This window comes from Serinus canaria, chromosome 7 (genome assembly GCF_022539315.1).
Source record: "Serinus canaria isolate serCan28SL12 chromosome 7, serCan2020, whole genome shotgun sequence".
Classification (NCBI taxonomy): Eukaryota; Metazoa; Chordata; class Aves; order Passeriformes; family Fringillidae; genus Serinus; species Serinus canaria.
The window spans coordinates 10,067,886-10,087,934 of NC_066321.1; the positions used below are offsets into that span (position 1 = coordinate 10,067,886).

A 20,049-nucleotide genomic window follows, 5' to 3' on the forward strand; every position below is an offset into this window, starting at 1 on the left:
TAAATATATTAGGTGACGTGTAATTGATGACTTTGTTTTGCAGGCCAAAATCTCAGCAGCTGTAAACAGATGTGGCTAGACTAATGCTAGTAAAGAGGCTGTGATGTGAAGACAGAACCACTGAAAAGGTGCTTCTGTCTTCACATCAATTGAAGTGCTACTCTTCCATTTTACTGTACTGTAGATACTTGATACATCGGTGTAAAAACAATTTTGCCTCCAATATTTTAAGTAAGTCTTAACATCCAACCATTCTAATATACTCTCTGGCTTTGGGTAAATCAGTTAATCTCTCTGCTGGTTTCTTAATCCAGAATGAAAATACAGATATGAGGGCATTGACAAGTTAATAGTAAGAGACAGTTATTTGGTGCAAGTCACTTTCTGTGACAGTGAGCACATTATCAACTACCTGGAGTTAGAGTATTGTAACAGTCTCATATTGCTGCTACACAACTCCCTTTTTCTGAAATTGAAATGTGCTGAGAAAGATATGCCCTGGAGCCTGTGCTCTGAGTAAGCACTAAATCAATATACTGGAGTAGGGTGAGGAGTCTGGGACAAGAAGGAGCTGTTGTTTATCAGAAAGCACTGGAAAAAGACATGACCATGAAGAGCTTTAGAAAAATGCTTTGACATTTTTAAACAGACATCAGCTCCCCATTGTGCAGGATCCTACAATTTGTACTTCATGGAAGATGGCTTTTGTTTAGTTAAAGATAGACTTAAAAAGAATTTGAGAAGTTACACCAGAAGTGGAAAGTTTCTCCAGTTTATTCAGCATAGTCAGCTCATGGCAAATGTCAATGTCCCTAAATATTGAATAAGTAATGCCAGCGAGAAGAGGTCACCACATCATTGGCAAATTTAAGTTGTATGAACTGATATCCCAAGATTTAAAGGAAAGAGAAAAATTCTGACAGCTGTAGGTTAAGCTGCAGCAGATGAGAAACCCAGCTGGAGTGAGGTGGGGCTGGATTAAAAATGAAAGGTTTTTTAAAGAAGAGAGCCTAAGAATGTGTAAGGGCGGTTGGCTAAATATTGTAATTTGCAAAGGAAGTGCTGTGCAGTCAGAGAAAGCAGAGCTGAAATGAGAATTGGAAACTGAGAGGAGAATGCTGGGAGGAATTTGCCCAAACCACAACCAAGCCTTCTTCACTTCAACACAGATAATCAGTATTTTGCCCACCTGGAGGTTGAAGGGACTTCCTGCTTGGATGCCAAATTTTGATATGTAGTTCAGAAGGCAAAATTGCTTCTTTCCCAGTGAGCAAACACAGCCATGACTATTACTCATTCCAGCTCATCTTGATTCACTCAGTTACTTCATGGCTTGTAGGCAAAGGATCAAAGTAGTCAGGAGATGGAGAGCTGACATACCTGAGGGGGGATAGGAAAGTAGTACCGCAATCAGCAGTTGTTATGATGACTTGGCAAGTGTGCTAACAATTAACACATTCTAAAGTGACCCTCAAAGAGGATGGCATTTCTCACAAAGCAGAGGAAGAACCTTTGCCTGAGTAGTTTTTTTATTTGCTGGAAACTGGTGTATGTCTGCTTTTCCCTTTTTTTTTTTTTTCAAAAGAAAGTCACAGATCCTCATCAAGTTTCAAGAGGTCCATTTCAAATCAATAACTCAGTTCGCAGTTACAGCAGCCAAAGATTTGCCTGTAAATCTGAAGGTATCATAATGCCATAGGAGGCAGGGATATACCAGTATGGTTGTTATTTAATGAGAACAGGACTGGTTCATTTTGCTGTAAATTCTTTCTTTGGGTAGACAAGGAGTCTCTTTAAGTTGGGCTGTATGTTTGTGTGTGACTATATGTAGGTACTCATAATCCTTTTCTGCAATAACATGAGAATGGCCCTTAATGATGCTTTCTCAAATTACACCTCCTTATCTTCTACTTCTAAAGATCAAGACAGAATGTGGTATGTGTCTGCCTTTTTTGCCTGTATATTGTCAGGAGCCTTTATGTCTCAGCACACTTGAAAACTAGAAGGCTGATTACAGATTTACATTATAAGCCCAATCCTTGGCAACCATGCTAGAAGTATTTGGTCCAACAGCCTTTCACTCTTGCTTATAAAGACATGTAGTAGCATTACTGCCCTTTTTTCATTGGCACTCTCACTGTGTTTTTGCAGAGGAACCGTTCTAGTGGGAAATTTTTCTGCATGAGTATCTATCTGCCTGACTAGCCTCATGATTTTAAGTTTGGCTTAGCCAAGAGTTTTTTTCATTTCATTATCTTCTGCCATTTGGCTTTCAAAGAGTATGTCTTTAACAGACATATTAAAGAGTATGTGTCAAGAACTTTCCACTGCATTGCTAAATGCCCAACATTTCTTCCTGATATCATCATCTGTTAAGTTTACCTTCTTTCTCCACTCTCTCTCACATCTTGCCAGGTCAGAGGCTATCCTGAGCCACAGATCACATGGTACAGAAATGGGCATCCTGTCCCAGAGGGAGACCATTTTGTCGTGGACCGCAGCATCCGGGGCATGTTCAGCTTGGTCATCAAAAGTGTGCAGGAAGGTGATGGTGGCAAATACACCTGTGAGGCTGCAAATGATGGTGGGGTTCGTCAAGTGACCGTGGAACTGACAGTGGAAGGTCAGAAGACTCTTATACTGTTGTTTTGGTGATTATAATTTAAGTAAAAGAGCAAACAGTCTGGTTAAAATCACAACACATGCCTTCTCATTGATGCAAGAGTAAGGTTCATTTACTGCATTGTTCAGGGAGCTACATGTCTACAATTAGATAAAGTGTGAGTTCTGTTTCAGGTGTGGGTGATGACATGCAGGTAACAAAAGTCCTGGCTTTAAAGACTTTGTTCTAAACTTTGTAATTTTCATGGAAAATTACCATTCAGGACAAAAACTGTGAAGCTGCATGCCTGGTTGTAATTGCATGCTTAATGTCAGACAGGAAACAGCCAGGATCAAACCCAGAAATTTTTAAGAGCACATCTGCATATTAGATAGTTGCAAACTGCCAAGTTTAAAATTTAAAGAGTGACACAAAGCCAGGGAAGGATTGAAATCAATTGTACTGCTTCTCCTCTTGCAATTTGGTCATATCAGAAACCTGCTGAATATAAAAACCTCTCAGGTCACAACTTTGTCTTGTAGTCCTGAAGAAAAGAAAAAAATCTGCAGCAGTCCTAAAACTATTAGTATTTGTGTATACTCAGAGTACATACTGAAATATGCATACATCTGACATGATTGCTACCGCAATTATTGTTGTAAAAATTATATGAAGTATTTATTTTTCCCCTTGTTTTAAGTTGTGACAATTTAATGAATGACAATTTACATGGAGGTGGAGGATTTTTTAAAAGTCATTTTCATATCAGTTTTTTTGACCTGGGTTTTGCTGCAGTTCAAAGCAACTTCGGGGCAGTACCCAAAGACTGAATTTCTCAGAGTTTAAGAATTATATGGTCTTTATTCTAAAATCCCTATATCCATCCAGATAGCAAAGCACAGAGGTTTTTTGGGCTTTTTTTTTCCCTGTTCTTAGCAAAGATAACCACGTGGGGCTGCCTGCTGCGAAAAACAAGTGACTGAAACATGATCTGTTGTTTCCATCTGCATGGCTCTCCTGTCTGACAGTGATGTGGGCTCTGTTAGCCTCTAGAACAGGTGTTTTTTCCCAGCCCAGAGCTGTGTGCATGCTGCTGCGGTGTCCCCGGGCCGGGCTCTGTGTGCAGCAGATGGCGCTGGGCTCCCGCGGCAGCGTCCGCAGCCAAGGTGCTTCGGGCTGGCACAGGACTGAAAACCCAGCCAAGTAAAGACTCTTTCAAAGTCTGAAAACCTCCTGCTTTCTTAATTTGAATTACTGGTGCGTTGTAGAAGTTAGACAGTGTTTCGTTCAAAAAAGTATTTTTTCATGAATAATCTTCAGCATTGTTAACTGAGACTGGGGATTAGACAGCAACGGTGCTAATGCTCAGTTTTGAAGCTGGAGAGCCTGACTTTGAATTACAGATGACAAAACCTTATACTGCAGGTATTGCATTCCTCCTTTATGTTTCTAACCTGGAGAAATGCAAACTTACATAGTATTTATTATCACTAATTCCCAAATTACTGATAATTGACAAAACTTTGGTAATTAGTGATAAAAATTGATAGTTAGTGATAAACTAATTGATAATTAGTGATAAACTAATTGACAAAACTGTCTTTCTGTCCTATGCTTACAGGAAACTCCTTGATGAAATACAGCCTGCCATCCAGTGCCAAAACCTCTGGGTAAGCAGTCTACTGGCTTGGATATTGTTTAACAGACACTTAAGTGTATTTTGGTAGGAAAACAAGTAAAATTACTCTTTCTAAAAGTCTCCACTTACCCCAAGCAGAGTAGCTACTGTGAGAGCTGCTGGCTAAGCAGAGTGGTTGGGGCAGTCGGGAAGATGCACAGCTACTGCTCCAGCATACTGACTGAGGAATTAATGTGGCTGAAAACAGAACATCCTGCTGATGCCTAAATATTGCACCCTCCTCTGCTGTAATTTTGCACCCTCTTCTCTGCTCTCTGATATTCAAGAATCCTTCTCCAAAACTTCCAGGAGCCAACAGTCTCTTTTTAAAGCCAGGGCAAATACTGCTTAAGGAGCCATCAGTAAGAAATAAAAGCAACTGAAATCAGCACTCTTGCACACAGAATTTAAATATTTCCAAGCAGCACAGTGGGTAAACTGTAGTCCAGAAGAAATAATTGTTCTGGTTTGAGTAACTTTACCAAGAACAGTTGATGGGGTGATGTAAGCTGGCACACAAAAGCCTACTTGTACTTTCTGCGCTTCAGTAAGCATTTACAATAATGTGAATGTCACTGTTTTGAAAGCCTCAGGCCTAATTCTTCCAACAGCTGAATTAATTTCTTTATAAATAGTTTGAATTTAAGCAGAATTTTCTCCGACTTTATCTCTGGCACTGAGTCACTCTGGATGTAGGCAAAAGCACAAGTTCTGATTATGTTAGTGATTAAAATACAGATGGTTAAAAGTGGAGTATTTAATTTCATCATTAATATGAAAATTGTTTATTTTTTTAATTTTAAAATTAACAGATTACAACACTGAAAATGGTAAGTAAAACTGAGTAGTCAGGATGCATGATTTTACATGATAAATTCTGTATTGCAAATTACCTAGAGACATACACACAGGATAAATACAAGAAAGGACAGTTCAGGTTGCTGTTGTATACTCAGACTTCACAAAGCACTATCCTAATCCATTGTATTGCATAGAGCTAGAGTGATTGTCCTCACTTTTCATGCTCCTGTGTATTCCTCCTCTTCAGTATTAATAATTCTATGGTAAGAGAAGAGAGAAGAATAAAAAACTTACACATTTGCATTTGTTCATGTCTAGGAAGTAGCCATAAAGTTGCAGGCCAGCTACTAGTTGATTTTCTTTTAAATTGTTATCTGTATAGATGTATAAATATAGACTCACCACCTAAAGATGGTTACTAAAAGATTCAAGTACACATTTATGTTCCTCTTTAGTGGTAGTATGAGGGAGATGACATTAAAAGTTATCAAATATTTAATTATATGATAAAGTGATTTTCATTGTAGCATGTTACAATCACCCTTCTCTCAATACTTCTTCTGGTCCTCCTACCCATTTAAATCCTTTCATTATGGTGTCATCTCTTGCTTAGAAACCTGGAGCTGCCCATATGGCAACCATCATGTCTTGGCAGCAGCTTGGACTGAGGTGATGCGGTCTCTGTTAGTATCTGACACCTGGTAGAAATGGTGAGGTATTGACACATTTTACTTGCATGTGGTAAAAGGCCATCTGGAAAAGAAGGCCTTAAAAATGGTTCCATTTGCTTGAAATTGAATGTTAAAAAGAAAATAAATCACCATCTGCTATCTGCTAATGTGTCTTTGTTGTACCAAGGCTTCAGAGCAGAGAGTGTGTGTTTCCTTTGACATTAACAGACCTGAAGTTGCACCTTTTTGGTTTTTTTCATGCTATAGTGCTGTTTCTGTTTTATGTTTTATGGTTGTGTAACTGTTCACAGTTTTGGACTACAGTCACTGATGCCATTTTACTTTCATCCCACATGTCATTTCCCAGCTGTATCAGCCATGTAAGTAGAGCTGGACATTTACACTTAACAGTAATTTACCTGGGACAGGTGTACTTTGGTTTTCTGCCCTCTTCACATTTGCTTTGAAAACATTGTAGCAAATGAGGTTAGAAATAAAAGTCTTCCCCAGACTGAAAATAGTCACCAGGACTATTTTTGTCAGAAATGCTGCAAAACCAAGGTGCTGATTCATAAACCAGAAATTACTGTGTCAATTGCACTCAAGAATGAAACAAATTGTATGATAAAAACCTGTAAACAGTAAACAAGTGTGCACAAATAAACTCTTAGGAGGCAACTAAAAAACAGAAAATGCAGAAAACGAAATGCATACAGTGTTTTCTATCTTTTGGTTTTCCCAGCTCTGCTTATGAACAACTAAAATGGTCTCCAAGATCTGTTCTGTGTATGCCAGATGAGGGTGCATAACATAACACAGTTGCATGAGGAGTCAAGAGCAGTCATCACCAGCATTTCCAGTTCTTCCATGGCCAAGAAAAATATCTTGCAACTATGGTCTAGGTTACCACCAATGATATACCCTTGTTGGCAGACCACAGGTCTAAAATGCTTCCTGACATGTGCTCTAACCATAACAGCTTCCAGCTCTTCTGTAAAACCAGAATGTCAATTGAATTTGCAGGGCAAGACTTGCTGTTCCATCTGTGGAGCAGAGGCCAAGCATCTGGGGAGAAAGTCCACCCAAGTTTGCTACAAAACCCAACCGAGTTGTTGTGCGTGAAGGCCAAACAGGCAAATTCTCGTGTAAAATAACAGGACGACCTCAGCCTCAAGTAACGTGGTTTAAGGTATGATTTCCCCAAAAGTTTATGTTTTCCTTCTCTTTTGAAATTTTGTGACTTGAAAGGATGAAATGCACATTGAAGTCTTAAGTGCCAATGTCCTCTTTGGACATACAGAAGATTTCAAAACACATTTTTTTCTTTGTAAGGAGAGAGCTTTCAGGTGAAATTAGGTATTACACTGATTGGCCATTTTTACTGAAACTGTCAGTATTTTAGAGAATTACAGTTACTTTCTTTGATTTGGAAGGGCAAATATGTGACTGCTGTGGTGGCATCCTGCTCCCCTTCACCCTTCAACAGAGTAATGCCTTATATATAGTGAACAGAAAAAACCAGAACTCTTATCAATGCTTCTATTTGCTCTTGATAGCTCCAGGTTTGGGGGGGAAGAAACAAAACAAAAAAAATCATCAGAGAACAGGGAAATGCTTCCAAGTCATTGTCTGCTTTATTCCAGACTTACCCTTGTCTGTAATATAAGAAGGTCAGGGTACATCTCCAAACACAAGCAGCCTCTTGCAGTGTTTTTGTTTGTTTGTTAGAGGGTTTTTATTTTGTTTTGGTTTGGGTTTTTTTGGGGTTTTTTTGATTGTGACAGTATTTTGGTTTTCTGCCCTCTTCACATTTGCTTTGAAAACATTGTAGCAAATGAGGTTACAAATAAAAGTCTTCCCCAGACTAAAAATATTTACCAGGACATGTCAGAAATGTTGCAAAACCAAGGTGCTGATTCATAAATCAGAAATTACTGTGTCAATTTCTAGGAATCTGTGTATAATAAACAGGGAAAAGCCGAAACCAAACTGAGATGAGTATGTGGCAAAATAGAGGGAAAAGGAAGTCTCCTGAAGATATGAATTACAGCATTTTGGGCACAGTTTATTTTTTTGTTTATAACATATGAATATTATTCATAGAAGGAATTTGGCTAAAGGATAGGAAAAAGGCAGTTTGACCTAATGTTTTACTAAAAAATTCTTGCTCCCCTTCTCTTGACAGTAGCTACTGTCTCATGGTGCCTTGTGGTATTTGCAGGGTGATATTCAGTTACAGCAAAATGAGCGCTTCAACATGTATGAGAGAACAGGCATCCAGTTCTTGGAGGTCCAAAATGTTCAGCTTGCTGATTCAGGAATTTACACCTGCACAGTGGTGAACAGCGCTGGGAAGGCGTCTGTGTCTGCAGAGCTCACCGTTCAAGGTACAGCTGAGAGTTTGCAGGAGAGAGAAGAGGGGCCACAGATATTCTGATAAAATGTCTCTGTTGTGTTCTTGATATTTACAAGAAACATTCACTTCTTCCCATTTCTTCTCTCTTTCTCCCTCTGTTCATTAAATGATGCTGTGATAGCTTGGAACATGCTACAGCTGTAAAAATTGTGTTGGTTCAATGGGAAAAAAAGGCAATCCAAGTGTTTTGTGACAGATTTCTTTAAAAACACTTTTTCCACTTTTACTGTGACTTTGACTTCTATGTTTTGAACACTGATTTGATTTTCAGCAAATGGAACCTGGCACTTGTCATTATAATCAGCAATTAATTTTGTATTTGTTGAGTACTAGCACCAGATGCACATTTATACCAACTCCCTTATGGGAGGCAAAATTATATCTATATTTGTAGAACTATGAAAGTAAAGTAAAAGAGCGTAATTCTAAATTAAAAGAGAGGGAAAAACCCCATCTTGATAAGATTAAAATTCAGTCTTCTCTACTCCCAACCCAGCCTATTTCACTGCTTGTTAAGGAAACAAATACATTTGCTTAAGTAGAATGTTCTATTTCATACATGCATTATCATGTACAGCTCATTTTGCAGTTTGATGCTTCTTAGGGTACCGGTTGCATCATCCTCAAAATCATACAGCCTTCAGCAAGCACACTAAAGAGGAAGTTCATCAGTCAGTGGGTAAGCAATCACTGGGCCCAATTAAATAATTAAATCCACAGCTGCTGCCTTCAGCAGCAGTCATGAGCTCAATGGGTTACATGTGCAGCCAGCAGTGACTTTTTTGTTGCAAGACTTTTAGTTTCACATCCATGCTGTCACTCTGTAAGGTATCAAGAATATAAATAACAAGTGGATGTACATTTGGGATGCTCAGAACCACAGCTAACCTTTCTACAAATTAAAGCTGTACTTTTTAAGTTCCAATCTGAAGCCATTGTAGAAGAAGCTTCTACAGTTTGCCTCTTCAACAGAGGTTGTACAGAAAGTCCTGTTTCTTTCAATAAGCCTTTTATCCAAACATAAAACTCGATTCCTAATTGCTCTCCCTGGAGTGGTGAGCTTTCTGTTCTGTAATGGCTGCATCTGCCTTGAGAGATGATGCAGAACTGGGGTCACAAAGTCATTTGTGGTATATTATTGCTTCAGATGCTGACCACATCTCAGAATAATCCATTCTTTCTTGGATTAGTGCAGGTCAGTAAAAAGGGCACTCTTTTGCAATACTCTTGATTAATTGGATGGTTCCACTTACCTAACCTCAATATATAATACCTAATTCTTTCGTTATCAATTAGATCAGTTTGCCAGAGTTGCTGCAAGATGTTAGCAGACAATCAAGTGGCTCAGAAGTACTACATGTTCTTTCAAAGATATATAATCTCATATATAGATATTTTCATCCAATAGCTATCCTTTTTCCCTGAGTGGAAGGTGAAGAGGGAAGAGGAAATATTCTTTTAATAGACAAGATTGCATGGTATTGTCTTGCCAGTAGTTACGAAGCTTCCTTTTCTGCATTTATCCAGACTTTTCAGTTTTAGTGTCTATATTTCTGTAACTATTTGACAGGTGTATTGAAACTAGGTCAATGGGGTTTTTTCCCTCTCTCACCTCAACTTCTGTTTGTGTGTAAATAGATTCTTTTGGTCACTCTGAATGGCATAGCAAGTACAAGCATTTAGATGTGAATTTTTGCTTACAAAACACTGTGGAAATGAGGATATCATCCATCACATGATTTTGTCTTTTCCCTGAGGCAGAGACTCTGAAAGGATTTTTATAAAGTGCTTATTGATGACTTGAAAAATTTGTTATCTTGCAAATAAATTACATGTCTTTCTACTGTAGTTTCTAGTCTCACAGCTGACAACAGCATAGGTGCAGCTTTGATCTGACCAGGAGAAAACGAATTCCATCCTGAAATCTTAATTAGGGGGTAATGCAATGACGTGGTTGATATTTGGGCTAGAATGGCATTTCTCTCCTCTCAACCATTTATCTCATCCTGCCCCCAAGAGAAACAAACACTGTCAAGGTTTTTGAGAATTCATGGAGGATTACAAACCAGGAGACTGACTGTGGGTCAATATGTGCTCAGGTTTATCAATGCAGCTGATGAGGCACCTTGGCAAATCACCATAGCTCAGCCACATTCCCAGATTTCCTGGTGGTGTTGCAAAGTGAAGAAATGCGATGCATTAGCTTTTGAGTTGTTATTCATGTGAATCATAATAATTCTTGCTACACAGCAAATGGGTTGGTAAATGTTTACAGGTGGGTCCAGGTTTTGTGAGGTTTTAGTCCTGTTGGCTTGGTTCTGTGTTTTAGCCAGAGGACTGCTGCTGTTTCACTGTGAGCATGCTCAGGTGAAGAAGGACTGACTGATGGCTTGTCTTCCTCTACCTCTAAAAACTCTGTGGAATTACCATAAGATTTGATAAGCTGCTTCCCAGATGGAAACTCTTCCATATATCTCTCCCCCAACACAGAGCTTTTGGGGGTCCCTGAACCTTTAGTTCTGAAGGGTTGTGAGAACATGATGCAGCAATGACACAAAATGGACTCAGACCTCTTTGTGTTTCAGCTGAGCAGCTTCCTGTTGTCCATATCAATTCCAGGTGTGGAATGCATAGAAAATTTGAAGAGTGAAGGTTCCTAAGTATATTTTTGCTTAAAATCTTCCAGATTTTTGGAATTGTGCATAGTATTGTGTGTATAATTTGCCTGTTTCTTCTCTTACATTTCAGGTCTGGATAAGACCGACATACACACTCAGCCACCTTGGTATGTTTTTACTGGAGTACTTTCTCTGACTATTTAATTGCAGTGCCCTGATTTTGACATTTAATGCATGTGCTTTCTTCACAAACTGATAAATTTTTTTGGGGGGTCAGTCTATATTAGAAAGTCAGAAAATGTTTTCTTGGAATAAGACTCTCTCTTGCTGCCTCATTAAGCTGTCCTGGTAGACTCATAGGAAATAGCTGGTGGAACTGGTGGCAACATTATGAAGTACAGAGTTCTGGTCTGGTTCAGGAAAGCAAAATTTTAAAAAAACCAAGCTATGTGAGCAGAAATTCTACATTGTACCAGAGGGTCAAATGTAATTTCTGGAGTTAACACTGAGTGCACCTTGTCAGTACTGAGCTAGTTGTTCTTTCCTGTCATACACTAAACATGCTATGGCCATGGTCTTTGCTGTTGTCTGAAAATACATACAAAAGTAGCGGTGAAGTAACAAGAAAGAAAAAAATTAGTATTTAGGCCTTTATCGGGATTTTAAAAATTAAATTACTATAATTTTTTAAATTATTTTACAGAATTACTTTTCTTCATTAATGGGAAATGCAGGAGTGAAAAGTTCAAGGCTGTCTGTGTAAGACACTTTGATGAAGGCCAATTGCTCTATAGTCGTTGAGATGTTTAATCTGTTCTCACATGCCCTGTAGGAGATTTCTAAATGGCATGCTCACACTGTCCTAACTGCAAAGTGGAATTGAAAATGCTGTGCTATTCTGTTTTTCAGATCTGTGTGATTTTTAGGAACATACTTGAAAGTAAGTTTAGTGTAAATGAAACTGTGCAGCACTAGAAGCAGAACTCCCTATGCATGTGGTTCTCCAGAGTAGTTCTGCATCCTCCATCATTTATTCACACACACACACAAAAAAGATGTTTTGTAAAATGAAAAAGTCTTTTCCTGAAAAGTAACTGCAAATCTCAAACAGTACATCCAACTCCAGCTGAAGAAAGTACCCCAGTAAATATCCCAAGTCTCCTTGAGAGAATAAATTAATGGCACCAAGTGTAGCAAAACAGCTGGGCTGGAAATTACTGCCCTTATTTCAGATGTGTTCCAATTCTGCCTTGGAGTAATTCTGTGGATGTGTGAGACACAGACTGTACTCTACAAGCAACAGCTTAGGTATCAAGGCAGTCACCTTCAATGAAGGACACTTAGATTTAAGTCCCCAGTTGGTCAGCTACTCTTGTTCCCCAAAGTACTGAGCAGCAGATCAATCATACTTCTTAGAAACTCTTCCTACTAAATGCATAGCTGATATTGTTACATCCTGTCAAGTTTTTAAGGTGCCAACGCCCCTTCTTCCTCCCCAGACTTTGGTCTGGTTTCCTATCAGTCCTGTTTTGGAACTACCTGAATTACAAGGCACCATAATTAGAAATAAAAAAATTACTTCACAATTTACATTTTCATTTCCCTTTAGGGAATTATTTCATGTGACATTTTGAGCTATATTATACATGACCTCAATTTATTAAAGCATCAAGTAGTATTACATCATGGTCATTCAGATCTCGTGTAATTGCTTCCCATCTAAAGCAGTGCATGCAAGGTTAATGTCTGACTCACAAAACATGTTAGAACTTGAGCAGTGGAGTTATATCCAGATATTTCTGAGTTGACATAGTGTCTGAGCCCTGATTTCATCTAAAGAAGCTTTTCACTTCACCTCTTTGACCCATCTTCTTGATCTGTGTGAAAGAATCTAAAGGTTAATCAGTTCACCTTCTTGCTGAGGGCTTATATATTTATTTCATTACTGATAATAATAAAATGAGTCTTTATAGAGTGTCATGTATCTCCAAACTTCTCATTTTTCTTCAGCATGCCACCAAAACCAACCACACTTGCTGTTAAAGCTGTTGAAAATTCAGAATTCAAACAGGCAACCAGCAATGGGATTGCTAAAGAGCTGAAATCCAGCAGCACAGAACTCATGGCTGAAACCAAAGACAGGGTGCCAGCAAAGAAAGAGTCCTTTTACATCACCAGAGAAGCCAAAGAAAGTAAGCAAGGACAGCAACAAGAAACCAACACAGAACATAAAGAAGGAAAAAAGGGATCTCAGGTCTTGCAGAAAACTTCAAGCACCATCACACTACAATCTATCAAACTGCAACCAGAACCAAAGGCAGAATCCCAGGCCCCTTCCATCAGACAGGGTGAAAACAGGAAAAGGGGTGTGCAGCTCCTGATGTCAGCTCAACAAACTCCACCTCCTACAGGGCACGTCAGTCCCAGGACTAGAGAAGCCGAAAACAGGTCTGGAGCTCAGGGGGCTGTCCTGGAGGAGAAGAAGGAGCCCCTGGGAATTCCCCCTCAGTTTGAGATCCATCCGCAGAGCCTGGAAGCATCAGAAGGCCAAGAGATTAAATTCAAGAGCAAAGGTAAAGAGATGAAAATTATTGGAACCCCTGGGTTTAGTCAGAAAGGGGTTCCCTTTCTATGTGTAGAAGTGGAAAGCAATTCCTGGTTCTTTGAAAGTTGCTCTCCTCCTAAAGCCTTTTGGAAACAGATGCAAAATCCAGTGCTGTTTCCACAACACTTAGTGAAATTTTCAAACCAACCTATGCCATGGTGTCCATTTCCTCTCTCATCTGGGGTTTCCAATGCTGCTCCTTCTAGGAGGTAGTTTAGACCCTCTTATATGAGGCTGCAAGAGAGAAAATGGATGGTACACTTTCAAGAAGTGTAATTAGTGACACTGCCCTTGAGCCAAAAAAAATCAGAGGAGAAAATGCAATCAGTCACTTCCTGTCCCTAGTGGCATCTATTTTTATGTCTCGTATTTGGTCAGCATGATCTCAGAGCTTCCTAACAGCTTCCTCCCTTCCTAAGGGAGGTTTATAGTTTGCTCCACAGAATATCAATGGGTTTTAACCTCTTAGAAGAGTAATGAGAGTTGCATTTTGCTGAATCTGAGTAGTAGATTTGGAACACTTCTCTTTTTTTATTTAATTGCAATTTTAGAAAATAATCTGGAAGCATTTTCCTTTTTTTTTTTTTAAATAACATTTACACTTCAAAGTGTTTACATAAATGAGAAAGAAATTGGTTTTTTGTTTCTCTAGAGGCAAAAAAAAAAAAAAATCACACAACACCAGGGTAATTTATATCATTTCTTGATGAGTCTTGCCCCTTGAGTACAGAATATAATTTCTATCACAAGTCTGGAGTGTTTGGAGTGGAGAAAAGATTCCAAAGATCCTGCCACATTTTTAACAGTTTATTTTTCAGGTATATTACTAAAAACATGAATTGTTTTCTGTTAGAATATCTCACACACTTTGCACGGTTTAACTAATTCATGACCCTGATTGGTAGGAAATAGAACCCCGATCACAGAGAAACAAGGAGCTCATCCAGCTTTTATTGAAGCCAGTTAATGTCTTTTTGTTTGGCTTTGGACCCAAAGCACAGACTCTTACATTCAAGGCAAGGTGTCTGCAGGGAAATAACAGTGGGACGTCCCTAATCCCTTTAATAAGTAATCTGAGAAACTCTCCTGAGAATCTTCTCTGCAGATGGTGACCAGGGTTGCTTCCACTGGCCCTTCTCCCTGCTCATGCAGCCTCACCTCAGGCAGGTCCAGGACTGTATCAAGGTGACCTTTGAATATCTCCAGGGCAGGGAAAGTCCACAGTGTCTGTGGGCAGCCTGTGCCAGTGCTGAGTAAAGAAGAGTTTGTGTTGGGAAAGAACCTTCTCTGTTTCAGTTTCATATCCATTTTGTCTGTGACTTCTAACAGTTTTTAGCCAGAAGCTTTTTTTCAGATATGGTTTTACATGTTACCAAGTATTTGTTATTTTAAAGAGATGGACTGGCTGAGAAGTTTTAGAGGATCAGAAATGTCAAGATTTCTGACAACAGTTTTGTGTATTGCCCATTAAGGTTTATACAATTATGTATATGTAAAGTGTACCTAATTTATACTAAAGTAAATAATACAAATTAAATATATACTAAGTAATACTAATTACAAATACCTGTTGATAAAAGTCCAAATGTCTGATCGTCCAGTTTCAGGGAAGCCAAAACCAGATGTGGAGTGGTTCAAAGAAGGTCGACCTATTAAAGCTGGAGAAGATGTCCAAATATATGAGGAAGATGGAATTCATTGCCTATGGATAAAGAAAGCCAACTTGAGGGACAGTGGATCTTACAGCTGTACAGCTGCCAACCCCAAAGGCCAGAGTTCCAGCAGCTGGTCGTTAACTGTCAGAAGTAAGTAAGTTTTTGTGAGCCCATCTGCAATTTTGAAATTGTGGCTGGGCTTTTTTTTAAGCTGTCAGAGGGTGGTTATTACATAATTTTTGTTTGACTTCTCAGTGTAGGTTAATTCTGAGCCCTACCTCTGTGAGTAGAGTGGTGTGTGATAGCTGGCAAGCCACTTTGTGCATCAGTTTCCCTTCTGACATATTGTGGGTTTTGTTGTTTGTATAGCTAAAACCATCTCAATACATGGTTTGTACACAGGGAGGCCTTCTCTCTACTCAGGTTTCCTGTTAATGCTTGCATTTAATGCAGGCTGTCAGTAGGTTTATTATTGTTGTTCTGAATTTAGTTTTTTTGAAGTTGCTTAGCATTTCTACACTCCAGATTTGAAATGTTTTTGGAGTACAAGCCAGTTCTGTGCAGTAGCGTGAATAAGAAGGAAAGGGAAGGAATGAGAATTATGATTTGCTAAATTCAAGAACATGTCCCAGTCACAAATTATTTTAAGCTTGCAGGCAGTATCCTGCTGGTCTGCTTGAAATTTTTGTTGGCTAGCAAATCCTGTCCTCAGTTGTAAAGTTTTCACCTGGTTTTAAGTTTTGTTCTGGATCCATGTTGATGTTAATGCAATTTTTCTCCATTTACTGTACCTGAAGTTCAACCAGGATACCCAAGAAAATTTTTTTCTGTCTCATGAGAGACCTTTAAACTGCATCCTTAAGTCACACTGTTTCTCACTGTGAGAAGACAAACAAGAGCAGAGAATTAGCCATTCTCTTCTTTGTGCTGAGCTTTCTGCTAATATGCTGCATACACTTCTAGTGATGAGCTGCAAATGATGAATTATGGCATAGGAAATCACTACCTAAAACAGAGCTTGAGGCCTGGCAATGCCTGCCTAGGAGATGAGGGAAGAATGACTTCTCTATACCAGTCCACTGCTCAAAATGATTTCTATCCCCCAATAAAACATTTTACTATGGTTAGTCCAGCCGTGTCATCTAAGCATATTTAGAAAAAGGCTCTAAGTAAATTAGTAAAACTAATTTCATCAATTTAAGTTAAAGGAATTGTTTTAATTTTGTTTTTCAAGGGCCTAAAGTTGAAGAGGTTGCTCCATGCTTTTCCAGTGTCTTGAAAGGATGCACAGTGAGCGAAGGGCAAGACTTCGTGCTGCAGTGCTGTGTGGGAGGGGTCCCTGTGCCCCACATCACGTGGCTTCTGAATGGTAAGGAAACCCCTGCTCTGCAACACCTGCATGAACGCCCTGACACCCCAAAGCGCTCTCAATCACCCTAATACAGCCCGCTGGGAGACCTGAGGAAAGCCCTTTACAGGGGCACCAATGCACGGAAGGCGCTGGGCGCAGGGGCTGTGCTGCCGCAGTTCTGCCAAGTGTCCAGCAGGGTGCGCTGGTGACACGGCTGTGCCAGGTGCGTTACCTGGGCTGTGTCACTCGGCTTGGCTGCTGCTGGGGACATCCCTGTGCCAGGTGAGTTACCTGGGCTGTGTCACACGGCTTGGCTGCTGCTGGGGACATCCCTGTGCCAGGTGAGTTACCTGGGCTGTGCCACATGTCTGTGCTGCTGCCCTGTGCTGAATACTGTGTTTTTCCCCTGCCTTTGGCAGGAGCTTCTGCTCGAAGCGTAAAAGGTTGGCATCATGATCCCACAGAATCCTGCAGTTCTAAGCAAAGTATCACAGAATCACAGAATATTCTGAGGTGGATGGGACCCACATGGATTATCAAGTCCAACTCTTACATGAATGGCCCGTACAGGGATCAAATTTGCCACCTTGGCATTATTAGCACACAGTCAGACCAGCTGAAAACAAAGTGCACAATTCCAGCTGTACAATGCCAACAACCTTAAGGTGGATATAGGAAAGCAAGTGATCATTCAAGCATCATTAATTTTTCAATACATGTGTTTATGCTTTTCAGTCTGATTATTTCACTCAGAGGTAGGGAGGAGACCAATGCCTGATTCCACCCTTCCATCAACTGGGTAGGTCCTAATAGGTGTTAGCAGCTCTGTTCCCAAGATCTTGAAATCAAAGCTCTTCTGGTTTCTTCTCAACTAGAATATTTTCCTTGACATTCTAACATTTGCCTAAAGCTGACTGAAAAACCCAGTAAAATATTTTTTACTTTTATCAGACTGTATAATCTCCTACCCTACACTGATTTCACAGCTGAATAGTCAAGTTTCCTTAACTGCCTCCTAATATCAGAGCTAGACCTAAAAATCAGTGGTTTGCTTCGATTCCAAATTATTTCAGTGAGCCAGGCGCTACGGGCTTTGGCTAAGGACTCTTTCCATTAAAAGCCATATCTGTAAAACACTAGAAAAATTTATTCAGCTTAACTCATGATCACCTCTTTTACTCTGGAAGTGCAATTGATTTTTTTTTTTTTTCAGGCTCTTTCAGGCTGTCTATCATGTGTGTATGTGTGTGTGTGTGTGGTTATAAACAAAGAGTAGCATACTTTGCCATAAAGATGTTTGCTCCAGGATTATTTTAAAATTAATTATTTGCACATGATCACTGTTTTCCTTTAGCTATTCAGAGTAAATGGACTAACTGAAAAAGGTGGCAGGGCAAATGAACCGTGACCTTGAGATTGGCATGTTCTCACAGCCTGGGCTGTTCCCCTTCCCAAAAACTCCATGTCCAGGATAGAAAGGCCAGTGCTTTATTTATAACACAAAACATGTGAGTAAAGGTTCCGACACTCTCCCATTGGACATCATTTGTTTCTCTGTCTGAAGGCTATGCTGAAGTTCCTCCTTTGCAGATGTGAGTAGAATCTCTGTGTTGCAGTTCAAGAATTGTCTTGCAGCTCAGGAGCAACTCTGAGTGAGTCATTTCATGTTCATATTCCAAGGTACCCTTGCTCCTAGTGTTTCCTTAGACATTGACTGATGTAGTTAAATTCAGTTATCTTCACATACAGACTTTCTTCCTGTCTCAGATGACTGACTTTGGGTTGATTTTCAAATTACTTACAGCTCATCAGATACAGATACATGGTCTCCATTTATCTAGCTGTGTTCTAATCAGAACACTGTTGTCTCCTGAGAAACAAAGCCTAGACATAAGTAACCCACATGTTCCTGTGATGCACTGTGCCCCCCCTGCCTTTTTTCAGGTCGTTTGTTTTTTACTGACCTTTCTTCTCACTGAATCCATATGTCTGCCCTGTTCAGGTATAATCACGTTTACATTGCATCCAAGCTTCTAACTGCAGTTGGCTCAATATCACAGTGTAGGTGGGGGTTTTTTAGTTAGCTGGATTTCAAACCATTAAGGTTCTGTAAGTGAGAGTCAGTGCATTAACTCTGCTCCTAAATCAAAAGACAGCGATGAGTCTGTGTAACAGAAGCACAAGAAACTCTAATAATAATAAAAATTAGACACATCATATATTACTCTGAGGACACAAGCACACGACTTTCATTCCAGGCTGCTGAAATATATCACTATAGTTTAATGCTTTTCTGTCTTGCATAGGACTGTGAGACATAACTGTCTATATACCATTTTGATACATGTGAAAGGATTATAAACAGTTGTTTAATGTTGATAATTCCATGTATGCTCCTAGGGTTATTATTTTACTTAAGGATCAAATTGGCTGCTGTGATATCTACTTGAATGCAAACATTTCCTTCCTGTCTACCACCTAGCTAGATACTACAAACTCCTCATATTTATATCCCTGATCAAATAAAGGAGAAAGTTGTGAAATATTACTCCAAGCAGACATAACAGTGTTTTTGGCAAAATGACATGTGGAGCCTTTCATCAACTGGCCCCATGAAGAAAACAGTATATTCACAGTATATAACTGGAGGCAGGCAGACCAATTCTGTTTTAAAAAAAGGTTTGTTAGCATCTGCTCTCCTTGTCTGCAATATAAAGCTTTTTATATTCACAACTGAACTCTATTAGGACAGAGGATAAAGCAATATGCTGTGAGTAATCCCACTACTGTTCAAAATACAGCACTTTTGCAGAACTCCATAGAAATAAAAATCACATGGAACAGGATGTGTAAAGTTCACTAGAAAATATCAAATTCAAGTTGTCTTCCAAGCATGACAATAATAACAAACTAGAATTAATTTGAGCAGACTAGTGGAGAAAGAATGTATATCTTGGTGAAATAATGAATGCAAAGGCCAAGTTATCAATCATAAGAAACAGAAACAGAAGGCTACTTTGAGAAACAAAAAAGAAAAAAAAAAAAAAAAAAAAAAGGAAGGCAGCAGAACCTGCTCCCTCCCAGGCTGGCCATCCCTGGACACTGAACAGGCTGCATGGTGTCCAGTCTGCCTGCCCCAATTTCCAAGGAATCTACACCACCTGAGAACTGAAAGCCTTGCAACAACTTGTACAATGTTACATCCAAGTACTACTCTAGATACCAAGACTATTTACCAGCTGTGACTACATACCAATTCAAAATATTTTCCAAGCATTAGACAGATTGACCTCTCCTTCAGGTCAAGTGAGACAAAAAATAGCTGATGTATACTCTGCATTGTCTGTAATTACTTCTTACCATCTGTAAGGATAAGTAGTTTTCCATATTCATAGAGAGTCCACAAATAAGAGCTACCTCACTGAACTAAGAGTTTCATCCGAGCTCTTACTCTTCTCTGCCATTAAACCTTTTTTCCCAACTTTTTCAAGGTGGTTCTTTTCTCTTTCTGGTGGTTTTGTGTTCTCCTTCTACATTTTATTTAAGTTTCTTTCTGAATTTTTAGATTTACTGGCAACTTCCCTGAAAGTAAAATTCCTGTGTTTTAGTTCTGTGACAATACCTCAGTGTTTAACTCCAATTTACTTTATCT

General features: G+C 39.3%; 1 protein-coding gene across 3 annotated transcripts in view; it reads left to right on the top strand.

Annotated features, from left to right (window-relative positions):
• MYLK (myosin light chain kinase) overlaps positions 1 to 20,049 on the top strand; it is a 186,548-nt gene that overhangs the window by 69,461 nt on the left and 97,038 nt on the right. For 2 of the 3 annotated variants that reach the window (XM_018911339.3, XM_018911340.3), the window contains 9 exons: positions 2,416 to 2,623; positions 4,224 to 4,272; positions 6,776 to 6,941; positions 7,974 to 8,139; positions 8,773 to 8,847; positions 10,917 to 10,953; positions 12,797 to 13,359; positions 14,993 to 15,196; positions 16,281 to 16,415. In XM_018911339.3, coding sequence (XP_018766884.3) covers positions 2,416 to 2,623; positions 4,224 to 4,272; positions 6,776 to 6,941; positions 7,974 to 8,139; positions 8,773 to 8,847; positions 10,917 to 10,953; positions 12,797 to 13,359; positions 14,993 to 15,196; positions 16,281 to 16,415 — 1,603 coding nt within the window. The remainder of the gene's footprint in view (positions 1 to 2,415; positions 2,624 to 4,223; positions 4,273 to 6,775; positions 6,942 to 7,973; positions 8,140 to 8,772; positions 8,848 to 10,916; positions 10,954 to 12,796; positions 13,360 to 14,992; positions 15,197 to 16,280; positions 16,416 to 20,049) is intronic. The other variant, XM_009087830.4, reaches the window with a different exon arrangement.